Genomic DNA, 25,747 nt, shown 5'->3' with positions numbered 1-25,747 from the left:
TCGGACAACTATGGTAAAACTCGTTTGTGCAGATTACAGTTGCCTTGATCTCATACAAAGCATCCTGAAATTTCCAGTGGTTATTATAAGCGCTTGTAGAGTCACAACGTTATTTTTCATGAAATTTGTTTATTGAAGCGATATCCATAAACGGTCAACGTAGGGCACAGTTGCTGTATAGACTCCCTAGGCTCCCTAAAGGGAGCCTATACAGTAACTCTAACGTAGTGTAAAGCCCCTTCAAGGGGATTTACCGTAGTGTTACTGATAGGGACATCTGTCGAAGGAGAAAATAACCAACCCAGCGCAAGCACGGCTTCCGAGATTGACAGCGCAGTTCTCCGTCGAGCATCTTCGAGGCCATGTCATTCGTTTGACAGTTTGGACCGAAGGCCGCGATCAATTACCGGATGCCGCCACCACTCCTCCGCGGCAAGAAGTCTGAGCGAGATATATTCATGTTCCTTATCGTGTACGGATTATTACGTTTATTCTAACCGTAATGATCACGCAATGGGTCTTAAAGCCCGGAGCGGTTTTTTGCAGGCACGTCCAAACGGTCAGAGAAATCTGGGGACATTTTCTTGGGGAATATTCCTTCTAAATATGCCTTTGCCTAACGTATGGGGTCTTTGTCCTGTGAAATCGTGCTTCTAAATGTGATTTTGCTTAAATACTACGGTGGATGACGTGCTTTACTGCGTTTAACCACCACTTAGACTTCCGCCCAAACTGGATCATATCGGTTGTTACAGAGTTCGTAATGGCGAAGCGCAAGTTTTTTGTCGTCAGTGGTATGTCCGGGTCACTTGGGCGCACTTAACATAAGGTTTTCCGCTTCGCATGGAAAGGGCCGTCGGCGACGGGAGGAGTACGCGTCACACTGGCACGCTTTGCGTACGAGGCTCCCTACCATGAACGAGAATTGCAGTAGAACCTCCAAATTAATATTTTGCAGTAAAACGAATTCATGGTAACAACGTGTCAATATTCATTGGTATGCGGACTGCGGACGCTTAAGCGGCATCTAAAGCCCCTACCCCCGAGCTTCGCTCCCCTTGGCAGGAACCCTCCGTGCCAGGACTGGTGGTGAAGCATAGGTAAAGATCTATTGCAGAAATAAGTAATATATACATATAATAAAAAAGTAACTGTTCAAGACACGATTTCAAATACGGACCTCTCAATTACGAGCGCATTGATATAATCGCTTCGTCACAACACACCTTTTCTTTCTTTCTTTTTTCTTTCTTTCTTTTTTGCTTTATTATCTGGAAATAAGACGTAGAGGCAAGCTGAGAGAGAGTTTATACCGGAGTATCTGTCCGCGGTCGCGTAGTGCAGCTCGGCTAGGTACAAACGGAGTAACGCGCATCGTCGCCCGTATTAACGTTCTGCCCTAAGCAAAAGCACATTTAGAAGCAAGATTCCCTAGCTGAAAGTCCCCCAATTTCTCTGATAGTACGGACGTCCCTGCAAAGAGTCAATCCCTTTAAAAACTGGGAATTGGCCGATAAAGCATGACACATAGTTGCTGAATCTAAGTCGACCACGCTATTTTGTAAAATTGCAGACATATTCGAAAGCAGAAAGAAAGGGAAATGTAAAAGAGTAAGATAAATTACTGATTGCACCTTCACTGGAAAAAGAAATATTAGAGGGTGCATGGTAGCCAACAAGACGCTCTTCTGGTTAATATCCGTACCTTCTTTCTCTCTCGCTCTCGGCCTTTTTGTTCGTTTTTTTTTTTTTTTCGAGACATTCAGCAACCTGTTTCTCTGTGAACGTCACTCAGGATCGCACTAACGGCTTTACCTATAGGAAAGCGTGTGGGAGGTAAGAGTATGACCGTTTTATTGCACGGAATACATGGTAATTGTTTGTATGTAGGTGACGATCAAACGGCATTAAACAATTTGAAGCTAGCGCTAGCTGTTGTCAGCCTTTCTTCACTTTGTCAGCATAATGACCGATACCTTGGCGGGCTTTCCTGCTAGTTTTCGTGGGTACATGGTGCGTGTGTGTTAAAGATAAAGATTCACCGTATATGCACCCCGTACAGATGGTAAACGCGCGAAGCTGAAATGTGCGGCCCTGGTGTTTATCGCTGGGTTAATCCCGACGGTCCATTAAGGTCTTCTTCAATTATTGGTTACATATTTGTGTAGCTCAGCCGCACGAGCCGCCGGATCGGCCTGACATTGACGCTTGCGCTCCGCATCGCGGGCCCGATCTTCTGCCGAGGCGTTGGCGCGACGCCGACGAGATCACTACCGCTCCTGCTCTCGGCTGCTCATACCCACATATCCAACGCGGGTATGAGCCACACGTGATTTCTTTCTTACCTTCCTTCTTTCTTTCTCTCTCTCTCTCTCGTTCTTTCTTTCTTGTCCCTGGCTCATATGCGCATATCCAATGCGGGTATGCGCCACGCATTTTTATTGTCGTTAATCGTGACGTAACTGACGAGCATGCGATGTTATTGATGTCAGGACCTATCAGTCATGACTCTTCCATGCAAATTTTGGTATATACCAAGTGAACGAGACGCCAGTATCTTCCGCCAAAAATTGTTGTTCTACGCGTCGTTCTGTCCGCGGACGCGATCCGCCAGAACCTAGCCATATACAGCTTCGCTGTAATAGATATGAGCATGCCTCTCTAGGCCTCATCGAATGTGGGATTACCGACGGACACACATGATGTGCACAACCCATCCTGATGGTAGTTGGTTCTCCAAGACATTGAGTACAGCTTCACCGGAATCATGCTGGGATGTGTTGCGTAGAAACAGCATTTGGCGCATGGTACAGTGCACACATTCCTTATTTAGTAATGGGAGTAATCGTTCACTTGTTGAATACTTGCCTTTGTGTCTTGCGTTCCTATATGAAACTAGTTTTACGTAGCCCTATGCAGCAAGTTTCATACGCAACTCCAGTAATGTTACAAGAGAAGACGAGCGCTTGTTTTATTTAACACAGCTTAAGGAAGAATGACGACACCAACAATAGTGAAATGCCCTTTTTATGAAACATTCGTGTACGGTTCCAACCGATATGTCTCGTTTTGTGACCCAGAACGCTGCACTTAAGGCGGATAAAAATGCTTAAGGCCATTTTGTACTCTAAGCTAAGTAAGGCACCTTACTACAAATGCATGCTGCTTTGGCACAGGAACAGTGTATACATATGTCGCGCGCGCACTTTCGATTACCGCCAAAATCTTCGAACTCCATTCGCTGCATTGGCAGAAATTAATAAATGAAGACAACCAATATTATGGATTTACACGGCCTCTGATTTTACGCGCTAAACAACGCACACAAACTACTGGTTGAAGAGATGAAGTCCGTAATTTGTGTTCACTGTGCACGATATGACTCAACATATCATACCAACTAGCTCGCTTCAGTGGTCACTTGAAAGTAGACATACGACGTACAGCTGCAGCAGAAAAAGATTAGCAGAAGTGACCGATCACCCGATCCGATGAATTGCGACACGCGACGCTGTTGTGCCCTAGCACGCCGAAAACTGGAGTGACAGGCACCCCATGTTTGACCCATGATTCACGTCGCACTTTAGATACCAATGTGCGCTGGAAAAAGAGCGCCGCGTACCGAAATTTCCCTGCTCCGGTCATCGGCCACTTGTGCTAATCTTTTTCCGCTGCAAATGCACACCTTTAACTTATTTGGCAAGGGATTATTTGGCTTACTTCGCACACAAAGTGCGACATCAATCAAGCAGACAGCCTTAAAACAACACTCACAGAAAGTACATGTTGGGCTCGTAGCATCACAGAATACCGGGTATTCTCCGACTTGCAAGTCGCATGAGCGACGTTGGCCACTTATAGCACAAGGCACAACATATATTGCGCAGACAAAGCACGCGAGCATGGCATCCTGCCCTAACGATGTTTTCTGTCATGATGGCAGGGCCGGTATTTCTCTGTACAATTGAATCACCAGTCAACAGCTTTTGCCACGACAGCCCTGCTGCATTTGGCTCTGGAATCATTTGTCATCGAGCCTAAACAACAAGCCACGAGTACATGGCACATCAGTTACCTGCCGGCGCAGTTGGCAGCCGAAGAAACAGATCCGAGGCGTTTCTGCTAAACGAAACGGTCTCAAGGCTGTACGAAGCCTCACGCTGGGCACAACACACAGGGCCAGTGCTCACTATCACGTTTGGCTTGGCCCGTTCGTTCGTGCATACCTCCACTGGTGCCGTTCACTGACAAACATGTGTCTGTGCCGACGTCACGGAATTCCTCCTTGATTACGGTACTATAGACAGTTATTTAGCACACCGACGTTTGCTCTTTTGATTCCTGCTTGCTGCAACCGCACGATGCCTGACGGTCTTCGGAACTCAGGAGGTCTTCGTCCGCCTTTTCTCCACACCCTCCTTCCGCGTCTTCAGATTTCTTTCTACTCTTTGTCTTCGGCAAGTCGACTAGAGCCACACCTTCGGAACCGTCCGCGACCACTGCGGGAACCTTGTCTCGCTGCGTAGTCGGAACCGCCACGTCCGAGTAGAAACCGGACATGCGGCCGCTGTGGTACACGAGGCCCGCCTCGAATACTACAGCGACCAGCAAGATGGCCACTGACAAACCGTGGTAGGCGTAGCGAAGCCGGTCCGTGTCGTAAAGCCAGCAGACACCCGGCCTGCCACACTTGTCCTCCCACACGAGGCAAGCAGAGTCGAAGATGGCCCCGTAGAGTATCGGGTACGGAATGTAAGCTGCAAGAGGTTACAGGAAAGTACCGTTGGCGTTGCAAGAAAGCCGAGACATGACGCTTACCTCACGAATTTAGGCCCGTTTAATAATTAATAAGCCCATCTACCCAGGATTCTCTCTGTTTAGCGACTCTTTACCTTTATTTCGTTTTTAAGAGCAAGGCACTGTCCACGAGGATGGCTCGCATGACGTTGACTTATACAGCAGTCGTGAGGGTTAAATGGTAAATCGTGTTACGTATTTTGAAAGAAATCGAAATAATTGCTTTTATTCTAAAGGTAGCGTGTCACGCGTTTGTCAACTTTAGTTAAAACACGATGCATTTATATTCGTAGAACGTAAAACGACATCTGTGTGTGTAGCACGCCTACTCCATTGCCCTTGTCATAAAGCGCTGACGCGAGCACAGTGGGACACGGAAGGCGTGCGTCATCGACCAAGCTTCATGCGTATTTCATGCTTTGTTAAATCTTCAAGTACTGTTAGCTGCCACTGTCGCACTACAAGTGCTTGCCTATAAGGTTACAGGAATCTCATCAAGCTATCTGTATACAAACTTCATGTCCCCGATCCCTCCATTTTTCATGTACGAAATGCAGAAATAAAATTGAATTGAATTGAAAAAGAAACTTACTCTTATGTAGACTGCAGTGAAATTATTCGAAAACTGTCAACTAACAACGCAATGCGAAGTTTGTTTCAATGATCTGTTACTGTCTACTAACACCAAAAAGCTATTTGCAAGATAATCGCTGTTCCCGTTGAAGGGCATTCAGCTTGACGTGGGGCATTGGTGCCATTGACCGGAAGTGAATCATACCAAAAGAAGGAATCGCCTCTCTTGATCGATCTACTATGAATATCACGGCTGTGCCAGGAACAGAATTATCTAGCACAAATAACCGGCGCGGCACTTACTAAAGATGCTGCTCAGGCCTTCTTGGACGCCCAGCGCCATCGCCTTCTCCTCGCGAGGAATACACCTGCAAGGGTAATACATGTCCATCAATCCTACACTGCTATAAGGTAAGCACGTCGAAAGCAGAGACGCCAACAACAATCTCACCAGGTCGCAGCCCAAAACACTCCATTTATTTCATTATGTAAAGGTGAAAATGATGAATTGCTCGGGTTTTGTGCTTTTTTTACGTTTTGTTTGCTCCTAAACATCTTCCTCGTTATCTTTTCAACTATAGCTTTAATCTACATTCTGCGGTGACGAGACAACAGTAGGAATGAGAAAATGGAAAGCTATTTTCTGAAACGCTACCCGAACTCAAGATTGTGCTTTGCATAGAAAGCAACCTTGATGCACCTAGATAACTGATTGATAAACTATTCGGTATGTGTTTAAATAAAAGTAGCGGCAAATGATCGCCGTTGGAGTAAAACGGTAGCGAGGCATTAAACTTAGCCAAAATGTTTTGAGGAACTTTAACAGGATAACTTACTGGTTATATTAGTTATCTACGTCAATAAAACGTGATTAAAAGTCACTAACACTCCAATAAGGCAAACTTTTCTTTAATTTCTCCTAAAATATCGCATTACTTGACGACTTTCTAAGCTAAACGCATCGCTTTCTACTGCCAGTCCTCCAGTTTGTCGGCCCGTAAAATTTCCACCTGGTCCGTCCGTCCAACCGGACGACAATTTCTTCTCGTCTAAAGACAGAATTGTTACGTAGAAATGTTCCTTCCCCCAGAAAGCCTAAAGATGCAGAGTGGCAGATTCACAACGTTTTGTCCAACATCGAATGTGTTAGGCTTATTACCAAAAAATATGTTAGGCGCAGATGGCTTGTACTGCCATACTTCCAAGCCACGGCTGTTCGAAAGGTGTCCTGTCCCAAAGTACTGAGCAGAGTCATATCTTGCCACGAGACATTGTTCCCTGTCGCAGAATCCCTATGTGGAGGTACGCATACAGCCGTTGTTTCTCAACTTTGCTGGACGAACCACGCAAGCAAAGACGCAAAGTGTTCTCTTGAACAATGAGGACCAAAACATGCAAACTAGCAGAAAAATTCGAGCGATAATGAAGCGGCAGTAAGCGTGAACTTTTCTTTCACAGCTAATATCATCTCAAAAAATGCAGGTCAGAGAACAGCATCCACGCTCGGGCTGCCGCAAAATCCACAGGGGTCCCGGAATAGGAACCCCTCCTAGACTTTGTATGGGGCGGGCCCTTCTGGCTCGTCCCAAACTCTCTCTTTGTACATAGCCACAATAAATGTTTTTTCACTCACTCACTGCATGCCTCGTACCCGCTTACCTGAGCCCGACAATCGTGTGTCCCACGGTTGTAGTGCGGGCGATGAAGCCGACCAACGACGACAACGCAATGAACGTCAGCACGTTGCTGCAAGTGTTACCGGTGCACAATCCCAAGTACGGGGACCATCGGTCTGCTTCCTGGTGCTCCTGCTGTACAGGTGGAGTTGAAAAGCACGAGCATTCTTCGAGGGACACCTCCCCTGACTCCTGTGGAAAAAGCGTGATATGGAGCCACTGGAAGACTGGGGTCTGGATCAGCCTGTTCTGCTTTTTAAATGCAATACCTATTGGGCAATTCAAACTTCGAAGGCATTGTAGTTGTTGGGTAGGCATAAAGTATGGGATGTTCAGCCAATACACCTATCCTAAAATTATTAACTGGCAGAAGACAGCAGTAAATAATTAAATAAATCATAAACAGTAGAAAAAATGAGAAAGCGACACCAAGTTTGCCGACTAAGAAAAAGCTTCAAAAAAGAAATTATTAGTAGCGTGTGTAGGCGTACAAAAGGAAAACACATTACCCGTGCTTTGAATAAATGATTAAAGGAGCACAACACTTCTTAAAATTCCAGTGGCTCGTTGATTCCGTCAATCTAAGTTTTGCAAACAGCAGTACGGAGCATCCAACTCCTGGATACGGTTGGATACTCGCACGGTGATATTGAAAAGCTCCCCACCCCTCCTTCTGGTACTCCACTGGCCCCTGAAGAACTTGTGCAAGCCCTTTGACAATGCTTAAAAACTGTACACCTGTACATTTTGTCAAAAAACAACGCTGTGTTGTGTGGAGTGCTCGACACGGTGCAGTGGATGGAAACAGACAAGAAGCAGACGACAAGTAGTGTGCGCGCACGGAGGTGAATTCCGTGCTGGATGGAAAACGACAACGTCGAAGAGCGTCCGGCACGTGAACACGTGGCGAAAGAAAAGAAAATAAAAGAAAAAGCTAATCCAATTAGAAAAAACCACGGAGCTTCAAGCGGCCAATCAGCAAAAGACTAATCGGCCAGAGTGGTAGAAAAGCGAGGCGCGCTGGCAGAAAGAGGAGGAGTTCCAGGAAGCGACGCCAGGAGAAGGTCGGCCACCGGATCGGGAGTTGAAGAAGGGCCGTCGGGTTCCAGACGCGAGTCACCAGGACTTCACCCGACCGGGGCCTCCTGCCAACCCGTTCCTGATCGTCGCCACTCCACCCGATCGTGAAGTGCTGCCAGAGGCCGGTGAGCTTCTGCGCCCGGTGAGCAGTCGGGCTACGGGCCCAAGTTCTACGCCTAGCTGCCTGGCCAGAACGCTGCCGCCGTCTGCCCGTGCCGCCGAGCCACCTGCCTTCCTCTCCAAGCCAGAGCTGCCGCGCTCTGGTAGCCTGTCCAACGGCCCAATGCACCGACCTTTGGATGAGACGAATGCCACGTCTTTCGGCGTTTCGCCGCCTCCCATCCTCCGCGAACTAGTATGCGCCCTCACACACGACCTCAGCCCGGACTCGCGTGCTATTAATACCATGAGTGTGCTCCGAGTGTTTCTTTTTTGCCGTGATATTTCGTTATGTGTTTATTTTATGGGTTACTTTTGTTTTAGTTTTATTAAAAATTTGTGTGTGTTCTCCAACAAACGGCTTTCTCCTCAATTGGGTTCTCGGAGGCTCTGCTTCAGAGAACCGTCAGAACCATTAAAGAAAATAACCTGTCATGACAAACGCACATGCCCCATAATTTTCTGTCAGGAACTACATGCCAATTCGCAAACTAGAGCTTGCAGCTTCGTACCAGTTCATAACGAAATATAAGCCGCCGAGCAAAAGCAACCTGTAACCAAAACTTGGGTAACACACAATGAACGCATCGGTGTATTGATTAAAGCTGTCACTGCTTGAAACGCAGCCCGCGGGAGGAATACACAGACTCGACACTTACTGCTGCAGATATCTTGGCGCAGCCTGCGTGACAAGGCGAGAAGAAAACCGTTTCGTTGACCGGGTCGCAAACAGGTTGGAAGTGCCTGGTGATGCAACTGCAGTTCTGGCTGCAAGCCGTCTGTATTGACGACCTAAAAGAAGGAAAAACAAATTTAGGCATCATTCAGCCAGCGCTCCGGTGAGTGAATGAACGAGTGCATTGGCGCTAGCCTTGTTAAAAATATCGCACCACGGTTACAAGTGTGTAACGCGAATGTTTAAGTGTTAGCTGTAGTTTGGGCCAAGCGTTTTCGCTCCCGATCTCGAACTCGGCGAATGGCTTGGGTCTGAAGGCCCTACTTCCTCCATGACAATTAGGCATAAAGAATGTTTTCTAGCATTCTGGTTTAACTACTACGCTCTTCTCCGATGCTCGAGTGCTCGCCGGCTTTCTAAACATACACTCGCGTTCCGGGTGCGCAGCAGCGCGCCGAGCGAGCCACCGCCTCCGGCGCTCCCGTAAACACCATCTGGTGAATGCGACGCGCCGGCAAAAAGTCTGCGCCACCACCGACTTACGAAGGTAAAGACGAGACGTGACCGCACCACGGCAATGCTTCCATGATATTGCGGGCGCAAACGGCAGCACCACTGGCGGCGTTGCAGGGAAGCGCGTTTTGCGTCACGGGACCGAAATCTCCTTTCTCGTTGATGATAGTGCACGCAGCATCGCGTGCGCTTCCACCAATGGAAGCACCACCTTCTGGCACGTTGTCAACGTCTGCGCTGCGGACGGCAACGGACGGACACGAAACTGAAGCACGAGCTAAGGAAAGCTAACGCGTTAAAGAATTATTATTTTCGCAGATGTATGCCAATCTGACAACTGATACATCAAAGACAGCCCCGAAGCTGTATAAGTGAGTTCTCACATCCTTCGGAAGTACTATACTCATGTAAAATTTTCTGTGGCAACTGAAGAAAATTAGCTATGGGGGCAACATGCGTGCAATAGCACTCTTGAAAAAATAATAGTGCTAAAATTTGTACGACAGCCAGTTAAGACGATTTTATTAGCGTGGTTTTCTTCGCAGCTGTAGCAATCTGGAATCAAAGCACTCCATCCAGCCATAATGGTCAGTGCCGAACTACCTTCGCCAAAATCTCCATTTAACTTCCTTGGCGCAAGGGAGACCCTGTGACACGGAGCGCAACTGCCTTGACGTAAAGACGAAGGAGTTAGAGTCCGCGGCTGCCCGTGGTGGGACAGGGGTGCCCACCACGGGCAGCTGGGGAAGAGAAAACATTAACATTTTATTTACAACAGCAATACAGGACAAATTACACTACTGAGCGTTAAATGTGACTTATTTTCTGCTTTTCTCTTTCGCGTTTGGGTAAATGCGAAACCACCGCACATACAAGCTACGCTGATTTCGATACTTGCTCCAAAAAACCAAAATTACTGTTCGACGAGGCCGGACTACTTGGCACAGTGACACATGTGCGAAAACTCCACTCCTCTAGCTTTCCCTTAGTATAGGGGTCTGTTTTCTGACTGTTCTTATTCATGATTCGTATCCGATATGCCCTGGTCATAGCGCCCATGCAAGCTGCGTTGCCCCAAAAATACGCCGTCTTCTTTCACCACCACAGCAGCACTAACTCCTAGGTGGCCCCAATGTGGAACCGGTAATTGATTTATGTGTAGTTTTTACTGGCGCAAGGTCCAGATATGGCCAAAGAGCACCATCCACCTATCGACGAAGTCGGGAGATAGGGGCGACGGTATATGGCCTCTGAGATCGGAAGATCTCGGAGGCTATGGTCGGAAGCTTCTACTGATTTCGCCGCGGATCGGCAGACATGGAAAGTATAAATGCAACGCACTGCCGGCTTTCATTGCGCTGTCTCTTGCACGTTTAGGACGCACACACTAAGCTTCGCGAATTAGGTGCACTGTATATGCGAATTCAAAGCGCATTGAAATAGCGCCCCGCACGTGCGTAAACTACGCTATCACGCTAAACTAAAACTCGCTTTCTTCAAAGTTAGTATGCGAAACTGTAATGCTATTTCCCTTAACCACGCTATTACGCTAACGTTAAACTAAAGCTCTCTGTCTATAAGTATTGATAATTACGTTTCAAAGCAAAGAAGCGCTTGTCTTTGTCTTCCCTTTCTGTTTGTATAGCCGTTTTGTTGCGCTAATTTTCCTCATCAGCAAGCAAAGCTTTTGGAGTGTGACGCAGGTTGCTTTGCTGGCGGTTCGATACCGAGCCTGCCACCGCACGAAAATATGTGCGGAACTCACCTTAACAACTTCCTGCACTAGACACTGCTCTTTCTAAAGACTACACGGTTAGGCATACCTTACGCGAAGCAAATACTTGCCATAACGCTACTATGCTATTTGACGCGTTACAGCCCACTTACTTGATGCGTCAGAGAACACTGTAAAGCACACCTTCTAAAGCAACTAACTAATGCTCTAAAGGCTTCGCATCGTTGCCCGCTTCCACTGCAGCAGCATACCAGGCCGTCTCCATCGAGTCGCGTACGGTCTTTAAAGAATCACATCCAGGGTGCTGCGAAATTATCATATCCAATATCCCATACTAGTATAACTCATTCTCTGATCCCTCATATGCCTCTGGATGCCGCAAACGAGCGAAAGCCGTTTGCGATTTGCATTATTGTCCTGTTGCATCACCGATTGGTCGAAATGCCGAAAGGAAATATACGCATGCGTACATATACTATAATTAACGTAAGTCGTTCTGGGGAAGAACTACATCTAGACGAAGTTACCACTGGGACGATAACTTCTGTTTCCCGGTAAGAAAATGCGGCTTTGCTGCCATTTCTGTCCACGTGGTTTACAAAGGGCATAGTTAAGCCAATACATATAGCAGGCCGTGTGAATGACCTCGGTCGACGCCGATCCGCGTGCTTTGAAACATGCTGATAGTCTAGAAATGACAGCCCCAACACACCAGCGCGAGAAACGTGGATTCCGTCTCAATTCCGTCCTCACTGGTGCCTCTCAATGCTTCAGGCGGTACAGCCCTGTTTACCATTTTCATTACCCGTGGCCGGCGACGGTGCTGATGGTGCCAGCAAGCCGGATGGCTTCGCAGCCTATGAAGGCGCAGGCTACCAGACAGGCCAGCTTGACCAAGTCGCAGAGCGTCGTGTACAGCGTCACAAGGCGTGGCCTGGGCCTGAAGACGTGCAGCGCCAAGCCGCCCATGCCCAGTCCCAGCACGTTGGTTACCATTAGTACGGGACCTGCAGGACATCGCGGAAAGCTGCGATAAATGCCGTGGAAAAACATTCTTTGCGCGCAGGACGGTTGTATCCAATGGTGTGACCGATATACATGTATATGAAGCACTACTTGCTGTACTATATCGCTTATATACCCAGAAAAGCGCTTTTGTCCCGTAGGAACATTACTACCTTTCTAGTGTTAGCAAAGGATTCTGAAGGCAACCGGTTCTCAGGCTATGGAGGCAATGTGCGTAAATGCAGAGCGTAAATACAACATTACTTCATCCTGACCGGCGCGTGCCTACCACAGTGGAATTTCATTGATGTCTCAACCCATTGTCCATTTGTGTCATCATAAACGTGATTTAAGCAATGGTGGTTACTATGCTAGCGTCGTCAATTTGCCAGATTTTCCAGGTTTTCCCTGACTTCTATGAAAATTCGCGTGCAGTCGTTAACACCACAGTAAGCCGACTGCATTCTAGCAGAACATTTTCTGAAACAATATTTTCGGGCCCTGGCCGCATACGTCGATGGTCCAGAAAGTTATTCAGGCGCTACTGCACTTTTTGAGGAACCCCGGCCTTAATTGAGTGATCCTTGATCGATTCTTGATTTATCCTTGATATATCCTCGATTGATCCTTGATTCAACGCAACCGGATTGAAAGCTTCATTTTTCCCCGTGAATTTTCCAGAACCGCCATATTCCCTGAAAATTCCAGTTTCCGCGGCTTTTCCGCGACTTTAGACATCCTGGTATTTCCACAGACCAACCAACTAGCCAACATGTCTCCGGACATAATGGCTAGGGGTGTACGAGTGCGTAGGCAGAAAACACTAGTGTGCACTGCGGCCATATGAATTTTTTTTTTTTCACAACGAGATAGTACCGACGCCATGCACGATGCAGCACGGCGGCTTGTGCCCATCTTAAGTAGCAAGTGAAGTATGTATGACAGATGTGCCATATAGAAAGAAGCAGAAGTGACTTTTGAAACTGAATTTTATCAAGCGCTAGTTTTCCAATCCCGTGTTTACGTTACGGCTCGGCGTCTTATACAACAGGAAGTCTGCATGTTTTCAGACAAGACTCAGGTAGCAAGCCTGACAACACAGTATACATTTCCCTGAATAAACTTTCAAAATTTTGTTTTATCAAGTGGGAGCACCACCTCATTAGATAAAAATATTTCCAAAGCGCAGACGTCGTCTTATCTAAGAGATATTAGCACAGGCCTCACAGGTAAGACTATTTAAGTGGTAGTACAATATAGCGTCGAGCTTCGAACAACAACACATAACTTGCTTCCACTAAATGTCTTGCATATTCACAGTGCAAACAGGTAAAATTTCGACCCACTTTCTCTTAGCTCTAATATCTGTCACAACACACCTCCGTACGAGGTTATAGCAAGGAAAACGCTCGCTGAAGTCAGCTATCGTCTAAAATGAATCTTTTCCCAGTCAATCAAAACTAAAATTTCCGCGCAGCCTTCAGATATGGAATAAATTACCAAGCCAAACGGTGTGCATCGCTGGGAGGCCGGAACATGATCAGTTCACTGTCTGATCAGCTTACCGATGAGAAAGCTGGCCTGGGAGGCGGACGTCCTGAATTGGACCTCGACGTACTTGGAGCTCATCATGGCGTGGCCCAGGGTCGCGTTGCTAGCCAGTAGCCAGTACACGAGCCTGAACACGTAGGCCGGGTTCCCGAACAACGACCTCAGCGAACGCCAGAAGCTACTTGCTCCTGCGGAATCGGCACGTATGAGCACAGGGTAAGCACAGGAGATTCATTCAAGCGAAGTTCTACACAAACCGCATGCAGACCTGCAGCTGCTACTAGGCGATTGATTGATTGATTGATTGATTGATTTCTTCCTTAGTTTATTCTCACTCATTCCTTTACTCATGCATTCAGTCTTCATGTCCTCTTTATGACGAGGAGCGCTCGTCCTCTCTTTACGTCCTCCCCTCTCTGGGATCGTGCTTATGAGACTAAATTCATTATCATCAGACGACTGGTATAGCTCGCCGTCCAGCGACTGACCATTTGACTTTTTTGTGGGTTCTCGGGAAGCAGTAGGTGAAGTCGGCGGCGACAAGTAGCGCGGGAACAAGAGCGCTGGCAGGGCGGTGGCCGCCAGACAAACACCCAGCACCACGTACCCCATCCACCAGGCACCAACCCAGCGGGGGTCTGTCCGCTCTAGCACCGGATCCACTGCGTGAGCGCGCGCAAGGCACAAAGGTGAGGCTCCGCTGCATGTGCGTACATACGTATACCCTACGACGCATACACCACGACCCACAAAGTAAGATCGGTAAATGGTGAGTGCCAGTAAGACCTTCTTTTCGATTTTTTTTATTGCGATAGCAATTATATGGACACTCAAAAGCAGATTTCTGCCGTCGGCGTCGCCGTCGCCGTCGCCATCGCCGTGAGGTTCCGTATGACGTCAATGGAGATGAAATCGTCGCCGCGCGCCGAACGCTGTATGTGCGAGTGAAAGGGCGCGAGGGACGCGCGCTTTCACGGGGAGTGAACGCACGGCGGAGAACAAACGCGCGTTCTGCTCTGTGCTCCCTTAAGGGCTGCAGAAGTAGGCGTCTCTTTCCTCCTCTACAATCACCATATATGTAGAGCAAACGTGCCTTCTTCCGACGCACGAAAGGCCGTGGGGGGGGGGGGGGGGGGGGGGGAGGAAAGGGAGGCGACGTTTAGCTGCGGCACCAAGTGCCTATTTATATCAGAGGCTCCGGCAACAGTCACCAACGCCGCACGCATTTTGAGCGAACACGGGCAAAACGCCGACGGCGTCGACAACAGTTCTGCGTGTTGCCGGTGCTGCTGCATGTCCAAGTTTATACAGCTGATAAAACTGCTATCATTACTTCGTATAGTTCTCTTCAAATTTGCTATCGCAATTGATGCTTCACCTTTCAGGTGAAACTGCGACAACTTTTTGTTTCTTTCTTCTCTTGGTCTATTTTTTTATTGCGATAACAAATATGCGGACACTCCATACGCATGTCGGCTGTCGGCGTCGCCATCGCGCTGCCGTGAAGTTCTGTATAAAGTCGAAACACGATAACATCATCGCCACGCGCCGTACGCTGTATGTGCGAGCGGAAGCTTGCGAGGGTCAGCCGACGATCGCGGCACAATCTCGCGCGCGTGAGGGAGGCAGGCGGGGCGGAAGCACGCCGTCTTTCGGGCGAGAGGCATGGGGGGTTGGTTTCTACACCGGCGGCTGCTGCTTACGGCGCGGCCGCGCGGGCGCAGTATTTTGAAAGCTATCTGCGATGTGGACAAAGTAATCGGAATGCCGGTAGCTTCGTATGCGCTGTGCTTTCGACGTTTATTTCACGTAAAGCGAGAGACAACACGAAGGTCAATTAGCTTTCTGCTGCTGCCACGCTTCCTCACTCCAGCGTTTTGACATCGTTTCCACGGTCATCGAGCAAGATGTGTTCATCTTGCTCGATGAACACATCTGTGCGTGCGTGACACCGTGCTTGTTGATTTAGTTAGTAAGCGAATGTTTACAACTTTCTACGGCCGATAAAACTACTATCCTCACTTCGTATAGCTGTCTACTAATCTGCTATCGCAAACGAAGAAACGAGGGGAGATGGAACGCTTTCCCAGCACTCACAATACAGATAGGCGAACAGTTTCAATGCGAGTAACTGGGTTAATGACAGCGATTGCAGTATAGGGCGAGAAACACAGCACCGTTCACCAAACGTCTTTCTAGTTCGAATCTCTGTCCTCGTCTCCCCTCCGAGTTCTCGAACTGCTCGAACCCCTTGCGTACATTGTAAAATTATCTACATCCTTAAAGGTGAATAAGGGCGTAACTCGGCCTATAAATCACACCCTTACAAGCTTTTCTGGGTGAACGGGTGCGAGTTATACCACCTATTTACACCCTTTTTCACTCATAAGGGTGTACATTATTTTGCTGTGTAGAGTCGCGGAGCAGAGAAGGGCGAGCTGCGAAATGCAGCGTTGGAACTGCTGGTGGTGGTGGTGGTGGTGGTGGTGATAAAAAATATTTATTGAGTGTAAAGAGAGGTGTGGGCCCCCCTGTGGGGCCCTGCATACTGAGTGGGATCCCTAGTCCAGAACCCATTAGTCGAAGCCGCCAGCCTGGCTCTCTGGACCAAGGCCTTTTGGGCCTGAAGGCCTGAGCAACCAAGCAGGGCTGCCTCCCTGTCCTCTCAGGTAGGGTTGGGGTTGGGGGTACGGGCTGGATTACTTTGGCAGGCCCAGACCATGTGGAAGGTGTCTGCCACCTCCCCACAGTAGTGGCACGTGCCGGTGACCATTGGGTCAAAATGTTTAAGGATTGCTGGGCAGAGCATCGTGTTTGTGAAAAGCCGATAAAGAATGCGTTCGTTGGCCTTCCCCAGGCCCTTGGCGGGCGCTGGGTACATGCGATGTTTATCCTTATAATATTCTGAAATCTCTTTAAATCGAAGCAATCGGTGGCGCCAGGCGGGTCTCGGTGGTTGGCCCTGCAGATGGCGAAGTCCGTTGCTTATTAACGAAACACGCCGTGTTCGTTTCATCATCGTTGGAGGCGACGCACGACACTATAACTTAAATGCGGCTGACAGCTGTTTCTAACCAATGCGGCGGACGAAATGCGCATCGTCTTGCCACTTTGAAACAATGGCTGTGTAGCGCGGAAAATTGGTTTCAGTAGATATAAAGCAAACGGGCAAATCGTATGTACAATCGCGCTCAGTTTGAGCTAGAACGCGAAAGCGCATGGCAGAGCGGTCGCGCGTGGTAGCTCATACATACTTAGCGCCATAGTACACAGTCCGTCGGTGCGGCCCTTTAAAGTAATGAAATACATCCAACCACACACCGCACTCGGCGCAGCTGCTGCAGTGACGGCATGAGCGTACTTACAGTTATTCGAAAGCGACAAAGTATCCGAGACCCTTGTTCGTTCTGACGTCGGCAGTTTTCCACATAAACGCGAAAAAAGAAGTGCAAATATTCCGGAAATGTCTTCCGACAATGCAACATGGCCAGTGTAGCTGCACACAGACAGTGAATACATGGTTTTAACTGCTGGTTTTATTTTTTTATTATTTTTTAGTTGCACCAAATTTTATAAATTGCCTGTGGCAGATAGCACCATTCTAACCCTTGATCAATATGACGACGTTTATTTCACGTAAAGCGAGCGACAACACGAAGGTCAATTAGCTTTCTGCTGCAGCCACGCTTCCTCACTCCAGCGTTTTGACATCGAGTTTCCGCGGTCATCGAGCAAGATGTTTTCATGTTTCTCTGTGCGCGCGTGACACCGTGCATGTTAATTTAGTTAGTAAGCGAGCCTGGTCCATTACTTCCACGAAAAATCAAAATGTTTAATTGAATAATTCACATAAGTACCCTAATTAACTTTTTAATTGATAATCTTATGGCACATATTTAAATCTACGACTTGTAGCTAGTGAGTATGCTAGGCGCCTCGACTTAGAACGAATACTCAAGACTACGCCAGTTTCGAGATATTAATTTTTAGTGTCCAACAAAGTGCACTGGCGTTCCAGTTACTTTTGTGCTTCAATGCATGAAACAGCGTTTTCTTTAAAAAAAGTAAGTGGAATGAAAGTTCATTTTGACCACAAGCTACACGGTGCATATATCGAAACCAGTGCCATTTCCGGAATTCGTTCTAGGTCGTTATTCCTTGCATACTCACCAGCTGCAATTCGTAGATTTAAATGCGCCATAAGGTAATAAATTAAAAAATTCAGAGTCCTTCTCCTGTCAAGCAAATGGGGGTAAGCGTAGCTTGTGGCAAGACGACGCTGTCGTAGGCGTTGCGCTTCGTTTTCCCTAAACTCAGTGTAGGCGGCTCTTCACTGACGTTTGGCCTCAACATCGCGTTCCCGCAACTCGGGGTTTCACCTGGGTTTCGGAAGCCCTCACGCTTTAATTGGCACGTCGACGACGAGCCCTTTCCCGAGCGAGTTCACGGCGCCGTTGCTCAAACACAGCCTGCTCCTCGGCGGAACGCACCACGCGTTGCCTTCCCATCCGGACGCCGAAACTGGTCTGAGGCAAGGGAAGCACGGCGGAGCCCGCGCCAACCCCCTTTCCTTCCCTTTCCCTCCCCGCGGCCCACCAAACGACCCTGATTGGTCACGCGCGTCACGTTATCCTGCGCCGACACAGCTTTCCCCGCACCTGGGGTGCTATGCAGGATGCGCCGAGTTTCTCGTTCACCCGAGTTTTACCCGAGTTTGCTCGATGGCAGTCAGTGAACGAAGATAGCAAGGAACGTGCAATAACAGCAGGCAAAAAGAAATGTCGAGATAAAGCCGCGTATGACAACATGAGCGCACCCTGCGCGGCACAGTGCTGCCGGGCTTCAAGCACAGAGGACTGCGCAACAAAACGCGCCAGCGCCGCGTATTGTTATCAACGTATTATCGCAATTTAGCAATACCGTCACTGTCCCGCTGTCTGTCTGCACACTTGCCGTGAGCCGCTTGCCACGCCTTTCTCGGGCGCGTCAAGGGCGTGCCTCCTTTTTCGGGCATTATCTTTCTATCCTCCGTCGAATGCGAACAGGGCACATGCGGTGCATTCTTGCACCTATACTTTCCATCAATCGAATACTTTGAAATACAACAAATAAAATAACCAACATTTTACTTCTTAAAGTATCGGTTTTTTTGTTTTGAATGCTGTAAATTTGTGATGACAAACGGACATATAATGAATTATTAAATTTTGTACTTTTTTGCCGCGAGAGGCGACAGTGAGGCGAAAGCTTACAAGCGGCGGCTTACAAGCGGATACATTCTAGAGGGTCGCACGCACGAGGGAGTTCATGCGGTGAGCAGTCGCCAGGGGCGCTGCAGTGCTATGTTCGATAAAGTCAGTCATGACAACGATCTGCCCATTCCCTGTCTAATAGGGGAATGGCAACGCAGCGCTGCGGCATGGCTGTTCACCGCAGGTGCTTCACTGCGGCGGCTATTAAGGCCGCCGCTTTACCAACTGAAACGACACTTTAGCCATAGAGACGGGAGCAACGGCTGTCGCTGCAAAATGGCTGTGTGGTATTCTGGGTCCGTAGTGACGCAGCACAATGAAAATGCACCAGTTTATCTGCGTGCGCGAAATCTCCGCGATGCATTGCGAACACGAGCGTGCTGCCCAGCGACACAGTTCGTCGCTTGTCACCGCTTGCCCATTGAAGGTGCCTCCGTGCGCATGTGCGCAGAATTTGAGTGTGTTGTTCACTCCAATGTGCTTGCCGATTGCCTCTGCTGCTGAGCTAACAGCGATCGCAGATGGATATCGTAACGACAGCGCAGCAATCGCATTTTGGTGGATGAGGGCTCTTGTGTGCAGTTAGGAAATTAGACTTCGAACGCAGGAAGGTGTTGCAATTGTTTAGTGTGCCGTGCTTGTGATGACAAAATGCCATTGCACTGGGTGTGTTTGCGCTGACCGCTGACCGTGTTTGCTGCACTATATCACTGACAGAGCAGCCATCTCAAATGACAGCTGCGATACGTAGTCGTTGGAAAACACTACGCACTGCTCAAGATCGTCGTCCACCACGGCGCATCCACGCCTTGCAAGCAGCTACAGTGACGTGCGGATAATTATTTGCTGTGCGCTACGTAGCCACAACGCAGGCAATGAACCGTGTTGTGGGGTCATCACAGCCCAAGAAGACATATGCATAAGGCAGCGAAAGTCGACGCTTTTTTTTTTTTTTTTTAACACGAAAGTGTTTTATTCCGGGGTCCACCAAGACTTCACTGACGTATTTCCGTCACGGAAATACGTCATAGAACATAATACAAAGAAAGAAACCAGAAGAAAAAGTTCCACAAACATGCAAAATTTGGGAATCGAACCCACGACCTCTAGGTCCGCGACGATAGATCGCCGAGCGTTTAACCCATTGCGCCACAAACGCATTCGCAGAGAGCTACACAGACGCGCCTTATATATCTAACACTCCTCCGTGTACCCGCGCTCTTGCTCGGGGCGGTGCCGCCGCCTATGAGCAGAAAAGAGAAGTACTGCATTATGACACTAAAGCCCGGGATACATGGAGCGAACTTTCTCGACGAACTTCACGCGTCAAGTAACGACGCGGCGACACGACGCAGGATGTTTGCTGTGTTGCAATACATGCGGCGAACGCCGCCGCGCGTTGGCCGCCGTGTTGGCGGCGGTCCCGGCCGCCCGCTTCGAACTGAATTTGGCGTTGTCCTTGTAGAATTTACTTAGTTGGAAGCAAATGACTGCGTAAACGGCTTTCGCTTAGTCTCAGGCCGCTTCGACGACAGAGTATTATGGATAACCTTGAGTAGTTTTCGAGATCGCTTCTCGTTTCGAACGCGTCTAAGCCTAGCGAAAGAAATATCCGATGCCAACGCCATCTATCGAGGAAGTCGGGAGATAGGCATGACGACAGCATGTGGCCTCTGAGATCAGAAGATTTCTGTTGAAGGTTGTTGTAGAGAGCTTGCACTGCTTGTCTGTTTCCTCGCAGATCAGCGGATATGGGATGTACAAATACAACGCGATTCCTGAGAGATCATACTAGGAACTACTCAATCGGTGCAGAGACATGCAGACACGGCAACACCAACGCGATTGCAGACGACGCGAAAAGGCGCGCGCGCGCGAAACACCAGCATGCATTGCGACCGGAACTAGTGCCTCCTGATTGGCTGTCGTCCACCGCTGCGCGCTAGACGCTTCCGGCGGCGGCGTTCGCCCGACGAAAATGTTTGGACAGGCAGATCGGCTGCGGACGGCAAATTTCTTGACGCCGGCCGTCGGACGTTCGCCGCCCGACGAAGTTCTTCGCTCGGACGCCGGTTATTCGCTCCATGTATTCCGGCCTTAACGCGCACCGACAGTGAACGCTTCGGTGGTCTCAGTACTACGACGCCTCGATGCCAGCATTCGAAGGGACGCTGGCATCAAGAAGCACTACCAACGCCACCTAGGTGGCGTTCACCGTACTCAGCACAGCGGAGCGTGGCCTCCGCAATTAGCTCTGAAAATGTTTCTGAAGTTGATCGCGGAGGCTGCAATTACGACGCGCTGTACGCGCTGATTTGACTCGGTGATGATTCAGTTACGTGCTTTGTCTTGCGCGTTGTATTAGTGTGTCAGTTACGTGCTTCGTCTTTCGCGTTGTGCTAGCGTGTGCAGCGTAGTGCAGCTTCCATATGCACGACGGTTGCTCATGGTCATCGACGTTGGTAGTCGTGATGGAGGAGACGTGCCACCAGGCGTCAGCGTGGGTGCATCAACGCCTAAGGGCGCTTTAGCCACAAAACACCAATAGACATTATATATCAATGTGCAATAAACATTACACTACTTCTGTGAAGACACGTTTCACTTTCGTGTTCTATACCGATTCCTATATAAGAGGGATCAACCACATTTTTTTTTATAGTGGTGCTGAGTACATCACCGATGACAGTGCGTTGTGCGTGTTTTATTTCGCCGGTCAAGATTGTTAATGCCTCTCAGTTCCGCACCACGTCGCTGTTGTCGAAAAATAAGTTGGGCGTGGCCCAACCGTGGTGGGCGCGCACAAGAGTTACATGCCTCGCTCGGGGCGTGACTATGGTTTTGATTGACACGCGAACTCGGGCCAAACTCGTACATCGCGAAACCCCCCTCGAGTTAAACTCGGGAGCATGGCGGCGGCAGCAGCAGCCTGTGTCATCGCATCCAGCGGCGGCAAGCGTCAATATGACCATCTGGACCCGTTCAGCTACATGACCGACGTAGAGTTTCAGCGTCGTTTTTGCCTTTCCAAAACGTCAGTGCGCTGGCTGTGTGACGAGTTAGGCGAGCGCCCTTGTCTGCGGAGACTGCGTGGCGGGCATATTATGCTTTCCGAGCACAGACTGATGTGACTAGGCTGCGGAGGAAAAGTTCTTGCGATCGCTTCGGCTCTCTCCTGTTTCAAGCGCTGCTCGTCCACCGCGCCCTAGCCCCAGGCCAGGTCCGGGTTCATCATCGGAGTACTGCCCTTACAAAAATGAGTTTAGACTGTCTGTAGAATGTCTATAGACTTCTTCTAGACAACTTTGCCTTTCTATAGATTTGTTCTTTTGTTGATAAATAATCTATAGACAGTCTACAGACAAAAGTTGATAGGATTTTTATTTCTTTTTGTCTACTCACATTTTATAGACAGTCTATAGAAAGAAGTCAATAAGGTGTTTGTTTCTTCTTGTCTACTTGCTCTCTATAGACTATCTATAGAAAAAAGTCGATAAAGACTCTATTTATTCTTGTTCATTCATTGTCTATAGACTGTCTATAGACAAAAGTTGATAGGATTTTTATTTCTTTTTGTCTACTCACATTCTATAGACAGTCTATAGAAAGAAGTCAATAAGGTGTTTGTTTCTGTTTGTCTACTTGCTCTCTATAGACTATCTATAGAAAGAAGTCGATACAGACTCTATTTATTCTTGTTCATTCATTGTCTATAGACTGTCTATAGACAAAAGTTAATAAGATTTTTATTACTTTTTGTCTACTCCCATTCTATAGTCGGTCTACAGAAAAAAGTCGATAAGATGTCTGTTTATTTTTGTCTACTTCCTCTCTATAGACTATCTATAGCAGAAAGTCGATACAGTTTCTATTTATTCTTGCCCATTCATTGTCTATAGACTGTCTATAGACAAAAGTTAATAACATTTTTATTTCTTTTTGTCTACTCCCATTCCATAGTCGGTCTACAGAAAAAAGTCCATAAGATGTTTGCTTATTTTTGTCTACTTCCTCTCTATACACAACCTATAGAAAAACATTCGATACGGTCTCTATTTATTCTTGTCCATTCATTGTCTATAGACTGTCTATATACAAAAGTTAATAAGATTTTTATTTCTTTTTGTCTACTGCCATTATATAGTCGGTCTACAGAAAGAAGTCGATAAGTTGTTTGTTTCTTATTGTGATCTTCCACTCTATAGACTACGTATAGACCTACGTATCGACTACGTAAGTCGATAGCGTGTCTATTTATTGTTGTTCATTCTGTGTCTAAGGACTGTCTATAGGCGACAGTCGATAAGGTGTTGATTATTTTGTATACGCCCGGTTTATAGATTTTCTATAGGCGAAAGTTGATAAGGTGTCTACTTCTTTTATCTATTCCGCGTCTATAAATTTAGTCTTGACAAAAGTCGTTAAATTGTATTTTTTGTCTATATTAGCGGTCTATACGCCGTTTATATGCAAAATTTTTTCTGTTTGCTATTTCTTTAGCCGATTGCCAGTTTATAGAATGTCTACAGAGAAAAGCAATAAAGGTCACCATGGCATCTCTGTCATTGAATTACGCAGTCCTTAATTGTTATTTTACCAGATGATTAGGTGTTTAAGAGTGTGCTAGCTCGCCGAGTTTCATCCAGTATTGCGCTGGTTGTTAACATGTAACCTCTGGGCCCAGCACCTATAGTTAGTCGGGAATGCATCCCCAACGATAATTTTTCCTTGCGAACTACACGGAGGTGGCATATATACTTCTATGTGATTGAAATTATTTTTAATGGCTTCCTATATCCCCCCCCCACCCCCGGTGAAGGCTATAGGGTGGGATATCACCAAAGATCATGTTAACTCGAGCGAACAGACCGTATACCGATTGCGGTATGCTGTGAGATGAACTAAAGGACAGCCGATATTGTAAAAGTGTAATTCCTTCAGGTTTACTTGCCGTCTATAGGCAAGAGTCGTTAAACTCGGCCCAACCCGTGTACGCTGTAACCAAGCGGAGTTACAGGCGGATAATACGGAGCTACGTTTGATATAAGCCACTGGGATTGAATATACTGCTGACATTTCTTTAAAGCCTTCTTGTAGAGTTTATTATAGACATGGTGTATATACTTCCGCATTTGTTCACCACGTTATATGACCCCCGTAGTCGCTCTCGGCAATCCCAAGACAGTCCTTACAGTTGTTTTTCATAGCATTACTTTTGCGGCAGTAAAATAAAGAAAGCAAAATGCCGATCCAATCATGTAAATAGAGGTTATGAATGCCAGTTTTAGCGAGAAGTGGATTACAAACAGGCATCATGCTAACAGCACAGAGACTTGTAATGTGTACAGCTGACAACGCAGAATTTGCTAGTGTGCGATGAACCGATGTCGTGTATGTGGTGTGCGCCTTATGTGTCGTCTGATTCTCAGATACTCTTTAGGTTCTCCCCATATCTAGGCTGCATCACTAACATCGGGTGGTTTTTCGCAGACGGATATCCCGCGCTATAAATTGATTAAAGCTTCTCGTTCACTTAGAATGTGCGCTGATACTCTGAGCCCACCCAGTCCTTTCCAGGCGCTATATGCCTGTGCGGCCGAGTATATGCGTACGTCATTAGTGTATTGATTGCTTTGACATATCAGCGGAACAGACTGCACTAACATGTGCGCAGCTAGGTATCCCATTTGGCGGTACGTTGAAAGCTATGCTAGAAATGCACTACATTACTCATCGTCGCTGGCCATAATGCTAGCGCCTGACGTGCGTGCTAACGGTTTTTACAAACACTGTGTTCATCCAAGTGTGCACTCCTGCTCCATGCGATAGCCCACAGCGTTTGTAATACAGCGCGCCAAGGCATTTCCTTTTTCCATGGAAAGAACTGAAAAATGGAAGGGTAAAGCAACCGGTTTCGCGCGCATGGAACGCAGAGAGAGAGAGAGAGAGCGACAATAAAAAAAAAAAAAAGAAACGGGCAAAGGCGCTCAGACTTCTCGGAGCACGTACGCCGTCGCCGGCCGCAGCTCCTGCGCATGCGCAGCGGCAGCAACGGCGGCGCGCCATCTCTCCGCGTCGATTTGAATTCTCAACGGCTGCGCCAGGCAAGTCAACGCTTGTTGCTGCTGGTGAGCTGCCTGCACCTTGGTGTCTGTGTATTCGTCTCGACTTTGTGGCATCACACGTCAACTACACTGAACGGTAAGTTTTAGCGAAGATGTTTTCCGTCACTAGCTCATGACTAGGTGAGCGTATTTCGTAGCGCGAACCGGCTGCATGTAATGTAGGCGACTCGGGCGTAGTGTCGGTTTGTCGTTTGGTTTGTAAACGCGCTCGGGTTCTCGACTCTACTATAGGGAATGTTTAACGGCAAGCGATCGCTCGCGCTTGTTCATTTCACCGTCATTGTCAATGTCCGTGAAAAAGGAAATACACCAAGTTTAACGTGGATACTGAGCAGAAATAAGCGCGGATTGTGTGTGTTAAGCGGCGTACTGTGGGCAGGTCTCGTTTGTGGCGCTCGATCGGCGGCCATAAACGCTGCGCTGCCTGTCTAATAAAACTCATCTAAAGCGCTTTATGTATATACCTCTAAATTGTGCTAGAGTGACGAATTGTCTAAAAGAGACGTACTATCGCGATGGAAAGAAACGCGAACAGCGGAGCGCGTGGCCGAAGCATAACTGAAGGCATAGTGCGCGCCGTCCAGTCATCACCATGGACATGCGCG

The 25,747-nt window shown here is 47.9% G+C and overlaps 1 protein-coding gene across 3 annotated transcripts in view; it reads right to left on the bottom strand.

The window, feature by feature from the left end:
* Positions 1 to 1,606: 1,606 nt before the first annotated feature.
* The window catches only part of LOC119442134 (solute carrier organic anion transporter family member 74D-like), a 57,042-nt gene continuing 32,901 nt past the window's right edge, over positions 1,607 to 25,747 (bottom strand). The window contains exons 3-10 of one of the 3 annotated variants that reach the window (XR_007465660.1): positions 14,254 to 14,427; positions 13,780 to 13,953; positions 12,015 to 12,216; positions 8,945 to 9,077; positions 7,030 to 7,238; positions 5,674 to 5,738; positions 3,686 to 4,757; positions 1,607 to 3,446 (exon numbers count right to left, since the gene is read on the bottom strand). Coding sequence is in view for 2 of the 3 variants with exons in the window: in XM_037706887.2 (XP_037562815.1) it covers positions 4,312 to 4,757; positions 5,674 to 5,738; positions 7,030 to 7,238; positions 8,945 to 9,077; positions 12,015 to 12,216; positions 13,780 to 13,953; positions 14,254 to 14,427 (1,403 nt within the window). In the remaining variant the exon portion in view is untranslated. Of the gene's footprint in view, positions 4,758 to 5,673; positions 5,739 to 7,029; positions 7,239 to 8,944; positions 9,078 to 12,014; positions 12,217 to 13,779; positions 13,954 to 14,253; positions 14,428 to 25,747 lie in introns of all 3 variants that reach the window. The other 2 variants (XM_037706887.2, XM_049661922.1) reach the window with 2 other exon arrangements.

Source organism: Dermacentor silvarum, chromosome 2 (assembly GCF_013339745.2).
Source record: "Dermacentor silvarum isolate Dsil-2018 chromosome 2, BIME_Dsil_1.4, whole genome shotgun sequence".
NCBI lineage: Eukaryota > Metazoa > Arthropoda > Arachnida > Ixodida > Ixodidae > Dermacentor > Dermacentor silvarum.
Note: the sequence above shows the minus strand (reverse complement) of the source record. Positions and strands in the feature narration are given on the sequence as shown.